General features: G+C 44.5%; 1 protein-coding gene across 1 annotated transcript in view; it reads left to right on the top strand.

Annotated features, from left to right (window-relative positions):
* The window catches only part of kcng2 (potassium voltage-gated channel, subfamily G, member 2), a 33,207-nt gene extending 18,550 nt beyond the window's left edge, over positions 1 to 14,657 (top strand). Inside the window, exon 2 of the mRNA XM_037693640.1 lies at positions 13,454 to 14,657. Coding sequence (XP_037549568.1) covers positions 13,454 to 14,281 — 828 coding nt within the window. The 3' untranslated portion in view covers positions 14,282 to 14,657. The remainder of the gene's footprint in view (positions 1 to 13,453) is intronic.
* Positions 14,658 to 14,909: the final 252 nt, after the last annotated feature.

The following is a 14,909-nucleotide window of genomic DNA, read 5'->3' as shown; positions in this document are numbered from 1 at the left end:
ATCCATCCATCCATCCATCCATCCATCCATCCATCCATCCATCCATCCATCCATCCATCCATCCATCCATAAACTTTACCCACTTCTTTCTTTTTGGGTCACTGGGGTCCATATCCATCAGTCACTGTACGAGAGGTGGGGGACATCTGGACAGGTCTCCTGTCCATCACAGGGACCGTCCTGTAATCCACTTTCATTAAAGTCCTAAAAAAGAATCTTCGCAAAAATAAAAAAAATATATTAAGAAGGGAAGAATTTTGATAGACTGTTACTTCATCAGGACAGAGGAACTGAACCAAACCAATACTCAGCCTGGTTTGAGGAGCAGAAATGACAAATAATTAAGGATTTGATCAATTGTCATGTGACAAACAGCAGATTACAGAGCCTTCAGCTTAAGAGAACATTAGCTCATAAATACTTACATCAAATGATTTTCTTCCTCTGGGCCTGATGTTCTCATCCTGGTTCCCTTCAGTAATCTGGAAACTTCTCTCAGTGTAACATTTTAGACTTGGGGCAGGTGCTTAAAGGTGCAGGAATAAAGTTGAAAAGAAAAAAGAACAACCTGAAAAAAATTCACAAACACAACATATTCAGGAGGACACGGACTCAAAACACGAGGGTTCAAACTTTCAATTCATTTAGAGCAGCTACCTGGGGGGGGTGGGGGTGGGGGGGGATTATCATGAATCCGCAATTCTCGTGTCCACCAAAAAGACACACAAAACCCCAAAGTATCAACAGAAAGATGGACCTGGCGAGCTGATCAAACAGAACAAAAAGGTACAGCAGTGGGCCAACCCTATACAGGGCTGTCAAAGCTGCTGCTGGTACCTGACTAAAGCTAGAAAAATCCTTAAAAAAAACACATACAGCAAAAGGAATAGCGAAACCAGGACAACCGGTCCCACCAGGCCAAAGTTACTACAAAATATAGACAAAAGTTAACAAAAAATGACCACGTCAGGCTGAGGCCTACATCGTTGAGATGCACCCTTGTGGCAGGATGAGCAAGAGCAAAATGAGAGAATCTGAGAGAGAGCGCTCCCTAAGGCCAGACTGTTTATAGGTGGGCGGAAAACGCCACAGCTTAAAACAATTACAAGTTAATTACAAAATATATAATTGACCAAACCCCCAAATATATTAAAAGGACAAAAATAATAGCAATAATGTGCCTCAAGCACATAACTGACACAAAATGCAGAATGGCTGCAGGAGCCTCGTGGAGTCAGAGCAGAAGGTTAGACAGCACTCGCAGCTGCTGCACGCTAACATGATGAGGATGGTGAGGCGTGGACTGTGTCGTCAGTCACATCTGAAATTAAGAGGAATAAATCTTTTCATTCTTGCAGCAGCAATTTCCTCCTCTAGAAGAGAACAATCTATTAAGTCCAAGTCGAAGGCGGGCCAGCTCAGGGGGTCTGTGGGCACAAACTGGTGGATTTCTGAATGTAATGAGCACAGAAAGGACCAGACGAGATTAAAACTCATTTACTCTCCACAATCTCATCACTGTAGTGTCATACATCAGGATTTGTACCATTCTGACTGATCTTTCATCTTAACCCACCTACAATATGTCCATCTACAGCTCAGGACGAACTTTTCCCCTGGTTTAACATCTGGAAGCACACAGAGAACCCTCTGCTGATGTTTTCAGCATCTAGACCTCAGAAGTCCTCCACCTGAGCATCAAACGCAGACCCCAGAGAGCCGTCAGTTCACTGGTGGAAGCAAAGCTCCGAGAGGTGACCAAATGAAAATCACCTACAGATCAATTCAAGCATGAAACACGCAGAAGCACGAGCAAGTTGAAGAAAACACAGCCCAACGTTTCATCGTGGATCAGAGGAGACGGTGGCTTCGGTTTGCTTTGCACGCTTGTCTTCAGCTGTGACAGGGTCAGAGTCCCCCGATGGCTCAGATGATTGTGAGGTTTTAATTTGATCCTTTGTGGTGCGTTCGTTAGAGGCTGCTCAGCGTGCTGAATGGGCAGCAGGGAGTGAGACGTGCACTCAGCCAGAAAAGCTAACACAAATACGCTCAAACAAAAGAGATTGTGTCTGTTGGGTTTGTGAAGACAGATCCCCTCGAGGACAGAAGGACAGAAAGTGTGAAACATACTGCTGGGCATGTGGAAACGAGTGAAATAATTCAGCGTTTGGAGTTTTTAGCACATGCATTTGATTTGGTTCTGTAACGGCAGCATGTGGTTAGAGGGTGGATCTGAGCTCAAATCTGAATTATCTTCCTGGAACAGAGTTTCTAAAGTTCTGGGTTGCCAAAAGAACACGAAGATCTAAGGGATGAGCTCGAAGTTTGTTGTTCAACAAGTTTTTCCAGAAATGTCGATCTTATCTGAAGGCTGTGCAGACAGAGAGAAAGCCCTTCTTTTTTATTTTAAAGTTTTACACGTCAGGACAAAAACAGTTAGGTCTTCATCAGATTTGACAACTAGTCACACCTGATGTTAAATGTACAAAAACGCCCAACAGTTTCCCATTTTATTTACAAAAAAATAAAAAGAATGGACAAGCTCTGAGTCATTAAATCCTTCCACAGGATTTAGGAGGTTGAGGAACATCCAGGAGCTGCTGATCAAATATATTGATCAACTGATCATCATCCGTGTGATCACGTGTATAAAAGCAGTTTGATCAGTTTGCTGTTCTGGAGCAGACAGGTGGTGTCAGCACAATGCCAAGATGGAAATACATCAGCAATGACTTTAGAGAAGCAACTTGTGCATTTAACTGGGAAGGGTCAACAATAATTTCTAAATGATTTGTTGTTTATCATTCTACAGAGAGGAAGATTGTTCATAAGTTGAAAGGTTGAAGTTCACGAGAAGACATTTAGAAAAAGATCAAACATGTCTGGTTTGTCTTGAAGAGCTGCAGCAGAAACCTCTCCTGTCTAAAACCAACATGGCTGCTCGACTGAGTTTGTAAACTTTCACCTTTGCAAGACTTCTGGAACAAAACAAGACAAAGTACAGATGTTTACCCATAATGCACAGCAGCATGTATGCTGAAAACCCAACAGCTCCTAGCAGCTGTCAGCACGGTGGTGGAGGGGTGATGGTTTGGGCTCCTTGGAGTCACTGAGTACATCATGGACCAATAAATTCTACAGACAGATGTGAGGACATCTATCCAACAGCTGGAGCTTGGACCAACTTTGGGTTAAGATACAACAGAACAATGATTCAAACACAGCAGCTAAACTACAGAACAGCTGAAATTAAAGAAGAGGAATCAAGGAGCTGCGACGGTCCAGTTAAAGTCCAGAACCTCCACCTGACTGACCTGCTGTGATGGACCTTCAGAGAGCAGAACGTCTGCAAACCTCAATGAGCTGAAGCTGCACTGGAAAGAAAAGTGAGCTCGTCCATTTTGGCTTTTTGTTAATGTATAAAATCGATTTGTGAAAATAAAGCAGCGCATGAGGCGGAGAAGTTCCAGGGGAGACCTGGAGTGGACCAGTCTGCTTCTGTGGAGGAGCCGTGGTTCATCCTTGATGCTCCGCAGCCTCTTACCCAAAGGAAGAGGGTCCAGCAGTCCATGATCTGTGTGAGGGGGGGACCTCCTGCACCTGCTGATGTCTTCAACAGAAGGGATGCCACTGCAAGTGTTCACCTCCCTCTGCACCTCCTTCCTGTTCGCAGCAGAGCAGCTCCAGGTCCAGGTGATGGAGACAGTGAACATCATCTGTAAAAAGTTGCCAGCTATAAGATGTGGAGGTCACTCTGCCTCAGCCTCCTGAGGAAATAAGAACTTTGATGAGTCTTTTAATTATGCTGAAGGTGTTTAAGCACCATGTCTCCTCTCTGGAAATGTGAACACCAACATACATGAAGCTGTGGACCATTTCCACATTTGCTCCAGTGAGAAACTGAGGAGAGTGAGTGTTACTTCCACAACAAGCAGAGGTTCTTCTCCTCACTCCAGACCAGCGGCTCTTCCACCTCCTGCCCAGATGAAGACTCATCAGTGCTGTTATCTGCAGCTGGTCATGCATGAGCAGTGTGCACAGCAACAAGGAACACCGGAGAGTAGATCTGACGTCCTGATCCGGTAAAACACGAGAAGTCAACAAGCTGGGCTGTGGCGGGAACATTCTTCCACATCTGTCAAATCAAGCGTCGTTATCAGCCACTAGTTTGTACTCATTAAACATTTCAAGTATTAGTTACTCACTTTAAGTGTAGTAGACCACTAGTTAACTGGTACAAACAAAACTGTGTCAACTTGTTGAGAAGTGAGGATTTTAGAGTTTACTAGTTGACTAGAGAAACTTTCAGGTTAACTTATCAACTAGTATGCACAGGGTGTTGATCCGTAGGCATTATTTGTGTTGAAACATTCACGTGCAAAGCCTTCTGATACTTGGTTAACTAGTCAACTAGTTTGGTCCAGTGGTCCACTAGGGAATGGGGAAGCCATATAGTTGGGACTGTGACCAGTTGACCAGTACAACTTCTGCTCCAACTAGTTGGGAAAAACTTGTTACCAGTCGGACTGTTTGTTGAACTAGACAGACCAGATCTGCAACCAGTGCTGTGTTACTATGGTTACTAATGCAGTGTAGTGTTAAACTGAAGCTTGATATGAAGGATATGAAATTAAATTCAGTTTATTTCTATAGCTCCAAGTCCCAACAGAAGTGGTCTCAAGACACTGAATAGAAACATTCATATAGGTAAAAACGCCAATTACTAACAATTAGTGCAAGTTCTCTATTTAAGGAAGCAGCAGATTGTGTTGAATCTTCACCTCGTCACAGTCTCCCATCCTGAGCAAGCACAAAGGAGACAGTGGAAAGAAAAAACTCACTTTTAACAGGAAGAAATCTCCGGCAGAGCCAGGCTCAGGACACACGGCCATCTGCTTCAACTGGCTGGGGTTTGAGAGGACAGGAAGGAGAGACAAACGGACAAACAGAGAATGGCAGGTCCAGGTGTATTTTCTATAGGAGGAAAGATACACACACAAAAAAGCACATGTTAAGATATAAATAATTACAAATACAAACAATTAATTTGTATTCATTTGTAACTCTTCGTTTGATGAAATGAGGTCAATTTGTCCTCCAGTAGTTTAAGCCTATAGCAGCATAGGATAAGGGATAGCTCAGGAAACCCAACCAATCATAACTATAGGATTTATCAAACAGGAAAGACTTAAGTCCAGTCTTAAAACTGGAAAATGTGTCAGTCTTACAGACAGAAACTGGAAGTTGGTTCCACAAGAGAGGAGTCTGATAACTGAAAGATCTCCCTCCTATTCTACTGTTGGAAACTCTAGGAACCACAAGTAAACCTGCAGCCTGAGAGCAAAGTGCTCTGTTAGGAAAGTATGGAACAATAATATCTGTAATATAAGATGGAGCTAGGTTGTTGAGAGTTAAATAAAAACACAAATGGCTTTCTGTCCAACGTATTTCTGCAATCAGACGGTTTCTTCGTCCAGAGGTGCAGCTGTGATGATAAACTCTGTTCATCTGTATATTTTATTTTTACTGAAGGGTTGGCAGAAGGGGCAGCACGGTGGCACAACTGGTACAGCTGTTGTCTTTCAGTGAGCAGGTCCCTGGTTCAAATCGCGGTCCGGAGGCCATTCTGGGTGGAGTTTGCATGTTCTCTCCGTGCATGCGTGGGGTTTCTCTGGGTACTCCGGTTTCCTCCCACAGACCAAAAACATGCATGTTAGGCTGATTGGTAACTCTAAATTGTCCCTAGGTGTGAGTGAGAGTGTGAATGGTTGTTTGTCTCGTTTGTCTCTATGTCCCTGTGATGGACTGGAGACCCGTCCAGGGTGTACTCCTCCCCTTGCACTGTGATAGCTGGACATGGGCACCGGCGACCCCCGTCACCCAAAATGGAAGAAGCGGGTAAAGATAATGGATGGATGGGCAGAAGATTCTCTTAAAGAACAGGACAGGAATGTTTGAGCCTTGTAGCTACAGGATTATTTTTAAAGGCCAGTTTGAAGCCACATTTAAAACCTGCTGAGGCACAAGACCGTCTCTCTGTTCATTCTAATTTGCTTGGGCTTCAGTTTAAAGTTCTGCGAATAGCAGTTCTTGTTTTATACCAACAAACAACCAACTATATTTGAAGAAACCACCAAGGACTTCCAGGGATGTAGCTGTTGCTGCCATCTATATAGCTGACATGGAGACAGGTCTTTAATTTCTTCAAAAATAAATTAACTTTATCAGGCACCACCATCCAGGCAATAAACGTGTAATCAGTGTTTCACCTGAGGAGGAAGACGATCCATCTGTAAAACAGTTTTGATGTTGCTGCATTCTTATCATCCACTGTTCCACTTGGAAAATTGAATATTTGTCAGATTTCACTTTAACTCTGAGTACTTGTACATGTACAACTAACTGGAGGGATTGTTGCTGCATACCTGTTTTTTGTCAACTTTTTAAAATGCTTCTAATTTAAAGTTTATAGGATTCATTTTCTTTCACCTTTTCAGTGAACTTAGCACTCGGGCGATTTGTTGCTGCCGTGTGAGAAACTGCGGCTCTGCTGATCCGTCATTTGCGCTTCATAATGGCTTTATGTGGCACAAAAAACCTCATGCCACATGCAAAAAACTAAGTGTACGCTTTAAAAAATACATGAGGCTGATGGAGCAAACTCACAGGAAAATGGTTTGCCAACATATCTGCACTTCACACACAAATTTAACTTAATAAGCAGCATTTGACGCTCTGCTGCTCAGCTGACTTCAAGTTTTTACACAGCCTCTATGGACAGCAAATCTATGAACCATGAAACTTATAAAGTTTATAATTTTACTCAGCATATAAGTTTTTTAGTTTGTTTTATTCATGACAGTTTCCCAATATTCCCCAAAAAACATCATCAGAGAAAAAAGATTTAAAAAAAAAAGTCCCACCATTCCTTCGAAATCAAGTAATTTCGGTCAAACCTGGAAAAACATAGCATGTACAAAGTCATGAAAGATGTGTCCAGATGTCACACTGACCCTCAGCTACTATTTATAGCTACAGCTATAACTCGGCTAAAGGATGTGGATGAGCTGTGGTAACCACCTTGAATTAGATTCATATTAAAAGTCAATCAGTTGTAGATATTTATCTGATGATTACTTTATGAAAGTATAACTAAATTAAATTCAGTGGTTTGTAAGATATGTTGCTAACAGACAAACTAAATTAATGCTAAAACTTTAAGAAAATATGTTACACAGTAAGTAGCACTTGGAATATGTTTTGCGAATGACTCTCAGCTACAACCACACTAAATTTTAAGACCATATTTCAACAAAAGTTTGAGTTCTTGCTTTCTGTGGGCCCACCACCTGCAGGAGGGGCCATACAAGTCGGGTGCATGACTCCATGAGCAGTGGCAGAAGGCGGGGGCCTTGGTGCTCTGACCTTGGCTTACCAAAACTGGCTCTTGGGACATGGAATGTAACCTCTCAGGTCAGGAAGGAGCCTGAGCTTGTGCTTGAGGTTGAGAGGTACAGACTAGCTATAGTTGGGTTCATCTTGACACACAGCATGGGCTCTGGAACCAAACTTTTTGAGAGAGGCTGGATCTTATTCCACTCTGGAGTTGCCCATGATGAGAGGCACTGAGCAGGGGTGGGTCTACTTTTAGCCCCCTGGTTTAGTGCCAGTGTGTTGGAGTTTTCCCCAGTGGATGAGAAGGCGGATGAGAGGGTGGCTTCCCTACACCTTCAGGTGTGGGGCTCTGACTGTTGTTTGTGTCTATGCGCCAAACGGTAGTTCAGAGTATCCGGCCTTCTTGGGGTCCTTAGTGGTGGTGCTGACATGTGTGCCAGCTGGGGACTCCTTTATTCTGCTGGGGGACTTCAATGCTCACATGGGTAATGACAGTGTGACCTGGAATGGTGTGATTGGAAGGAACGGTCTCTCTGATCTGAACTTGAGCAGTGTTCTCTTGTTGGATTTCTGTGCTAGTCATGGTTTATCCATCACGAACACCCTGTTTGAAGATAAGGGTGTCTATAAGTGCACTTGGCACCAGGGCACCCTAGGTCATAGATCAATGATTGACTTTGTAGTCATGTCATCTGATTTATGGATTTTTGGGCACTCGGGTGAAGAGAGAAGCTGAGCTGTCAACTGATCTGGTATTGAACTGGTATTGAGTTGGGTCAGATGGTAGGGGAAGATGCTGGATAGACCTGGTGGACACAAACGTGTAGTGAGAGTTTGCTGGGAATGCCTGGCAGAAGAAACTGTCAGAAAGATCTTCAACTCACAGCTCCAGGAGAGCTTTAACCACATCAGGCGTGGCAGAGGACATTGAGTCCGAGTGGGCCATGTTCTGCAACTCAATTGTTGAGGTAGCTGCCTTGAGCTGTGGTCGCAAGGTTTCGGTACTTCTCACGGTGGTCATCCTCAAACTTGGCGGTGGACACCCACAGTTATGGACAGACCAACCCTGAAGTCCCCTGATTCAGCTTCCTCCACAGAAGATTTGCTGGTGGGATGGAAAGGTCTGAGAAGTATTCTCTCCACCTCCCAACCACATCACTGGTTGAGGTCAACAGCACCCCACTTTCACACAAAAAACAATGTCAGCAAAGCACTGCTTTCCCATTCTCAGCTACCTGATGGTTTGTCAGAATCTCCTCAGATCTGACTAAGAGTCTCTATCCAAGACCTCACCAAACTCCTCCCACATCTGAGCTTTTGCCTCAGCAACAGCTAAGGCTGTGGACCATTTGGCTCTTTGGTACTCCTCAGCTGTCTCTGGAGTCTCACCAGCCAACAAGGTCCAATAGGGCTCTTTCTTCAACTTGACAGGATCCCTAACTTGGGCTGTGGTCACTGAGGTAGTTAAAAAACTCTGCAGCTTTAGGGCTCCTGGGTGGATGAGATTTGCCCTGATTTCCTCAAGGTTCTGGATATTGAGGGGCTGTCTTGTTTGACACGCCTTTGCAGCATCGTGTGGACATCAGGGCAAGTACCAGTGGACTGGGGACAGACTGGGGTGGTGGTTCCCTTGTTCAAAAAGGGGGACCAGATGGCGTGCTCCAATTATAGGGGCATCACTCTGCTTAGCCTCCCTGATAAGGTCTATTTAGGGGTACTGGAGAAGCGAGTCCTATTGTTGGTCAAACCACAGATCCAGGAGGAACAATGCGGCTTCCGTCCTGGCTGTGGAACACTGGACCAGCTTTTTACCCTCACTAGGATCCTCAATGGGTCATGGGAGTTTGCCCATCCAGTCTACATGGGTTTTGTGGACTTGGAGAAGGCATGTGACTATGTTCCTTGGGGTACACTGTGGGGGGTTGTTCCGTGAGTATGGGACTGCTGCTACGGGATCTTTGGTCCCTTTAAAAGTGATGCGAAAGTTTGGTTTGCGTTGCCTAAAGTCGGACCCCAGGATGGGATGTCATAATAGGAGTTGGACTTCGCCAGGGCTGCCCTTCGTCATGATTCTGTTTATAACTTTTATGGACAGAATTTTTCATTGCAGCCAAGGGTCGGTGGGAGTCCGATTTGATGGCCTCAAAGTCCCATCTCTGCTCTGCAGATGATGTGGTCCTGTTGCAGTCATCATGCCGTGATCTTCAGCTCTCACTGGAGTGGTTTGTAGCCAAATGTGAAGCAGCTGGGGTGAGAATCAGTCCCTCCATATCTGAGGTCATGTTCCTCAGTCAGAAAAGGGTGAATTGCTCACTTTGGGTCGAGGGTGAAGTTCTGCCTCAAGTGGAGGAGTTCAAGAATCGAGTTCGTGTTGATGAGTGAGGGAAGAATGGAGTGTGAGATTGACAGATAGATTGGCACAGCATCTGTAATATTGGGGACTATATGCCAGTCCATTGTAGTGAAGAGAGAGCTGAGCTGTAAGGTGAAGCTCTTTGTTTACCAGTCGGTCCATGTTTCTGTCCTCATCTCTGGACACAAACTCTGGGCAGTGATTGAAAGAATGAGATCATGGATACAAGTGATTGAAATGAGTTTCCTCTGCGGGGTAGATGGACTTGCTCTCAGAGATAGGGTGAGAAGTTCAGCTATCCAGGAGAGACCTGGCGTAGAACTACTGCTCCTCCACATAAAGAGGAGCCAGTTGAGGTGGTTCAGTAAGGATTCTTCCTGGGTGCCTCCCTAAGGAGGTACATTGGGCATGTCCAACTGGAACAGGCTTATGTCTCTTGGTTGGCCTGGGAATGCCTTGGGGTCCTCCCAGAAGAGCCGTAAGAGATGGCTGTGGAAAGAGATGTCTGGGCCTCCCTGCTCAAGCTGTTGCCCCTGTGACTTGACTTAGGAATAAGCGGAAGATGATGAATGGATAGATAGTTGAGTTATTGCCTATTTGTGTGTTCCAGATTCAGTTGTCTGTGACAGTCATTTTGAACTATATTAGCTATAGATGTACATTGAATGGCTATTTTCTGCAAGTTTGGCTAAAATCTGTCCAATGGTTAATGTAATATTTTGCTAACAGTCACATGAACACACACACACACACTCACAGAGAGAGAGAGAGAGAGAGAAACAGAGAGAGAGAGAGAGAGAAACAGAGAGAGAGAGAGAAGAGCAAAAACATTGTTCCCTCCAGTGGGTGATAAAGCATCACCATTTGTAAATCTATGTATTGACACAACTATGAAAACTGTTTCCACAGTTTGAGTAGTCTGCAGATCGACTTTGATGTAATACCTGAGCTCTTACTCTTGTAATTAGAGCTTCAAGTATTTCTGGATGCTTTTGATCATTTTTCAAAAAAGGAGAGGGAGTATTTCAACTGAAAACTCCACAGTGACAGTTCATTCTTATCATCTTCTCTTGTCAGATAAAGTGCAGCTCTCCATTGGCCGGGTTTGATGTGCAAGCTTTTCGAGACTCAACAACCTAAGCTTCTGCTCCGATTCTCATGAATCTTTCAGCACTCAGCTCTGTTGTGTTTTATTCTGAGGAAACACTTCCTTTCTTTGTTCTGAGATCTAACAGCATAATATTTCTGTCAGTGGTTAAGTACAAGAATCAAATCAAAGGCTTTCAAACACGTTTATTCAACAGCTTCACCGACACGTTCTTCTTTTTCATTTGTTGTCCAGCCAACCAACAGTGAATGTGTGGGATAATGTCCTGATGCATGCTCAATAATCCAGGTAGAACAATCTAAAATAGTTAAGTCAGGTCCTCTGGATGGATTATTCTTGTTGAAGCGTTTCATCTTTTATCCAAAAATCTTCAGTCTGAGACCCTGCAGCAAACTCAGTCATATAAATAGCACCTTCTCATAGTGGATCAACCAGTTTGAACAACAAAGTTCAGTCAGGTCATTTGGATGGCTTCTCTTCACAAAGATGGCCTCCTTTACTCCTCTCTCAAACCATCGTTCCTCTCTATCAAGGGTGTGAACATCTTCATCCCTGAAAGAGTGACCGCTGGCCTGGAGATGAGTGTAGACCGCAGAATCCTGGCCTGATGATGTTGCTCTTCTGTGCTGGGCCATCCTTTTGGCCAGTGGCTGTTTAGTTTCCCCGATGTAAGACTGATCACCCTCCTGACACTGAACAACATACACAACATCACTCTGTTTGTGCCGGGGGACTGGATCTTTGGGATGAACCAGTCTTTGCCGTAATGTATTTTGAGGTTTAAAAGCCACTGGGACGTTATGTTTAGAAAATAAACATCTCAGTTTCTCTGGTACTCCGCAACATATGGAATGACCACTGGTCTGGGTCTGGGTTCCTCCTTTTCACCTGATGGCTGACTGGAGTCCTGTTTGGGTTTCTTCTCTGCTTTCAGGAAGGCCCAGTTAGGATATCCACATTGCTCTAGAGCCTGTCTTGTGTGGGATTTCTCCTTCTGCCTGGCTCCTGAGTTAGTGGGGACGCTGTCTGCTCTGTGATACAGAGTCCTGATGACTCCTAACTTGTGCTCCAAAGGGTGATGGGAGTCAAACTGCAAATACTGGTCTGTGTGGGTGGATTTGTGGTACACCTCAGTTTGCAAATGTCCTCCATCTGAAACTTAGACCTCACAGTCCAAGAAAGCCAACCTGCCATTTTTTACATCTTCTCGCGTGAACTTGATGTATTTATCCACAGAGTTGATGTGGTCAGTAAAATGTTGAACTACCTGAGATTTCATTTTAACCCAGGTGTCGTCAACATACCTGAACCAATGACTTGTTGGTGTCCCTGAAAAGGACGTCAAGGCTCTCTTTTCTACCTCCTCCATGTACAGGTTGGCAACAATAGGAGAAACTGGAGACCCCATAGCACACCCATGTTTCTGCCTATAATATTGCTCCCCATATGTGAAGTAGGTTGACTGCAGGCACAGTTTCAAGAGTTGACACAGTTGTTCTGTGGAAAGCGTGGTCCTGCTGCTCAGAGTGGTGTCTGAGTTTAATCTTAAACTGACCACTTCTACTGCATCATCAACAGGAATGCACGTAAAGAGTGATGTCAAGTAAAGTAAAGCGCTATGTGTTGTCATCATTGTATTTTCCCATACAATGTCAAAATTGGTTCTCTGCATTTAACCCATTGTACCTGGGATACACCCAGGTGAAGCAGTGGGCATGTGACATCAAGACACCATTGTTTCATTAGTCTCCATGATGACATGACATCCCTCACCTTATCCACAAAGTCAGTGGTATTCTCTATGCGATGTTCTGAGCTGCCAACTAAAGGGATAATTTGTTTACCTATTCCTCTGTGCACGTGGGTCTGTTTGTTAGCAGACATAAAACTACGGACAAATTTTTATTCAATTTTCAAAAAGAAATCTTTGAATGCACACTCAGCGAATTTAGCTTTAAAATAAAAAAAAATATTCAAGATGGCTGCCACATCAAACCGGCCCTAAAAATGGCTATAACAGCTATAACATTTGGTGTGGTAGTTTCTGAGACCGATTGCAACGTGTATTCTTCACATTAACAACATATCCAGGACCATTTATCCATCCATCCATTATCTTTACTCACTTCTTCCTTTTCAGGTCGCGTGGGTCACTGGTGCCCATGTCCAGCAGTCACTGTACGAGAGGTGGGGTATATCACTATCAAGGATATTTGTTTAAAGTTTTGCCTTCGCCGATTTAGAATCAATTTTGTCTGTCTGTTAGCAAAATATCTCAGAAATCATTGAACATATTTTAAGTTTTTCAGAACATAATCATTAAATGTACATTCACGATTGATTCACTGTTAAAGGCCTCTCTGTGTAAGATGGTTGCCACAAACAGCTGAACTCAGAAAACAATCAGCTCTAATCAGTTTTAGAAATGTGCCACAGTTTAGTGAGGTCGTTGTTGAACTTGTGCACATACCATCAACGTAACATCTCTACGTATAACAGGTTTGATACAAGGTGCTCTTAGTCTAAACCTCTAACTTCCATCTGTAACACTTTAAAAAAACGTCTGTAACGTCAGTTTGTTTCTCTCCCGTCTGCAGGGGGTCTGCTCCCAGAGGTGTAAGAACATCTTTGTTCTGGAGACGGTCTGTGTTGCCTGGTTCTCCCTGGAGTTCTTGCTGCGTTTCATCCAGACCCAGAGCAAATGTGTGTTTCTACGCACGCCTCTGAACATCATTGACGTGGTGGCCATCCTGCCCTACTACATCACCCTCATCGTGGACTCTCTGTCTGTGGGAGGAAAACCAGCCGGCTCGGGAAACAACTACCTGGAGAAGGTTGGGCTGGTTCTCCGAGTGCTCCGAGCTCTGCGGATCTTCTACGTGATGAGACTGGCCCGCCACTCGTTGGGCCTACAGACGCTCGGTCTGACCGTGAGGAGATGCACACGTGAGTTCGGCCTGCTGCTTCTGTTCCTGTGCGTGGCCATGGCTCTTTTTGCTCCTCTAGTGTTCCTTGCTGAGAGCGAAATGGGAGCCAAGCAGGAGTTCACCAGCATCCCTGGCAGCTACTGGTGGGCGGTCATCTCAATGACAACGGTCGGCTACGGTGATATGGTGCCCAGAAGCATCCCAGGCCAGGTGGTGGCGCTCAGCAGCATCCTGAGCGGCATCCTGCTCATGGCATTCCCCGTCACGTCTATTTTCCACACGTTCTCTCGTTCATATGTGGAGCTGAAGGAGGAGCAGAGCCGAGCTCTGAGGCAGAAGCTGGACTCGCAGGACAGCACCAAGTCTCAGAACAGCGAGGACTCTCAGGAGACGGACAGCTATCATGGCATGTCGGAGGCCACGATGGCAGCAGTGCAGCGGCGGAAGTCCCTCGCTGCTCAGAGGGCGGCTGACGTCAGAGCGTCCATGCTCACTTAAGCTGGAAACAGTTATTCAGACATTCTGCTCTGCCTGTGGCCGAAACGTCATCCTTTTTACCTGTTTGCTGAGGTCTGCTGAGCCCCTCAGTGGACAAGTGTGCAGATTTTGTGGCCTTGTTGACAAAGATACAATAATAAATGAATACAATTAAAAAATAGAGCACATGACAAATAAGGAGCAGAAGAAGAAAACAGCACAGACACTTGTTTTAAGGAACGACTGTGTGAAGTTACTGTTGGATAATTTATCACTCAGGGACCATGAGGACACAAGGTGTCTCTAACTGTGGGTGAGAAGCCAGCTGAAGTTTCTTCTTCTGGTCTTTTAGATAGAAGGTTAACGAGTCAACTCATCATCGTCACCTGTAACTGTAGACCCCTGAGTGGTTCAACTGTGAACACAGAGAAGCATGACCAACTGTTTCCTCCCTCATCAGCTGTCTGTCTGTTAGTCGTGTTTGAATTGATCCAAATATTAATAGTATTGATAACAAAGCTGGCATCTTATTGATACATGATGGTTTAGTCATATTCATATACAGTAGTCCCTCGTTTATCGTGATAAGTGAAAAACCACAAAGTAGGAAAAGTAATACATCAAGTCAAGTCAACTTTATTTATAAAGC

This window comes from Nematolebias whitei, chromosome 19 (assembly GCF_014905685.2).
Source record: "Nematolebias whitei isolate Nwh7 chromosome 19, NemWhi1, whole genome shotgun sequence".
In the NCBI taxonomy this organism is placed as follows: domain Eukaryota; kingdom Metazoa; phylum Chordata; class Actinopteri; order Cyprinodontiformes; family Rivulidae; genus Nematolebias; species Nematolebias whitei.
This window is presented reverse-complemented; position numbering and strand designations above follow the sequence as displayed.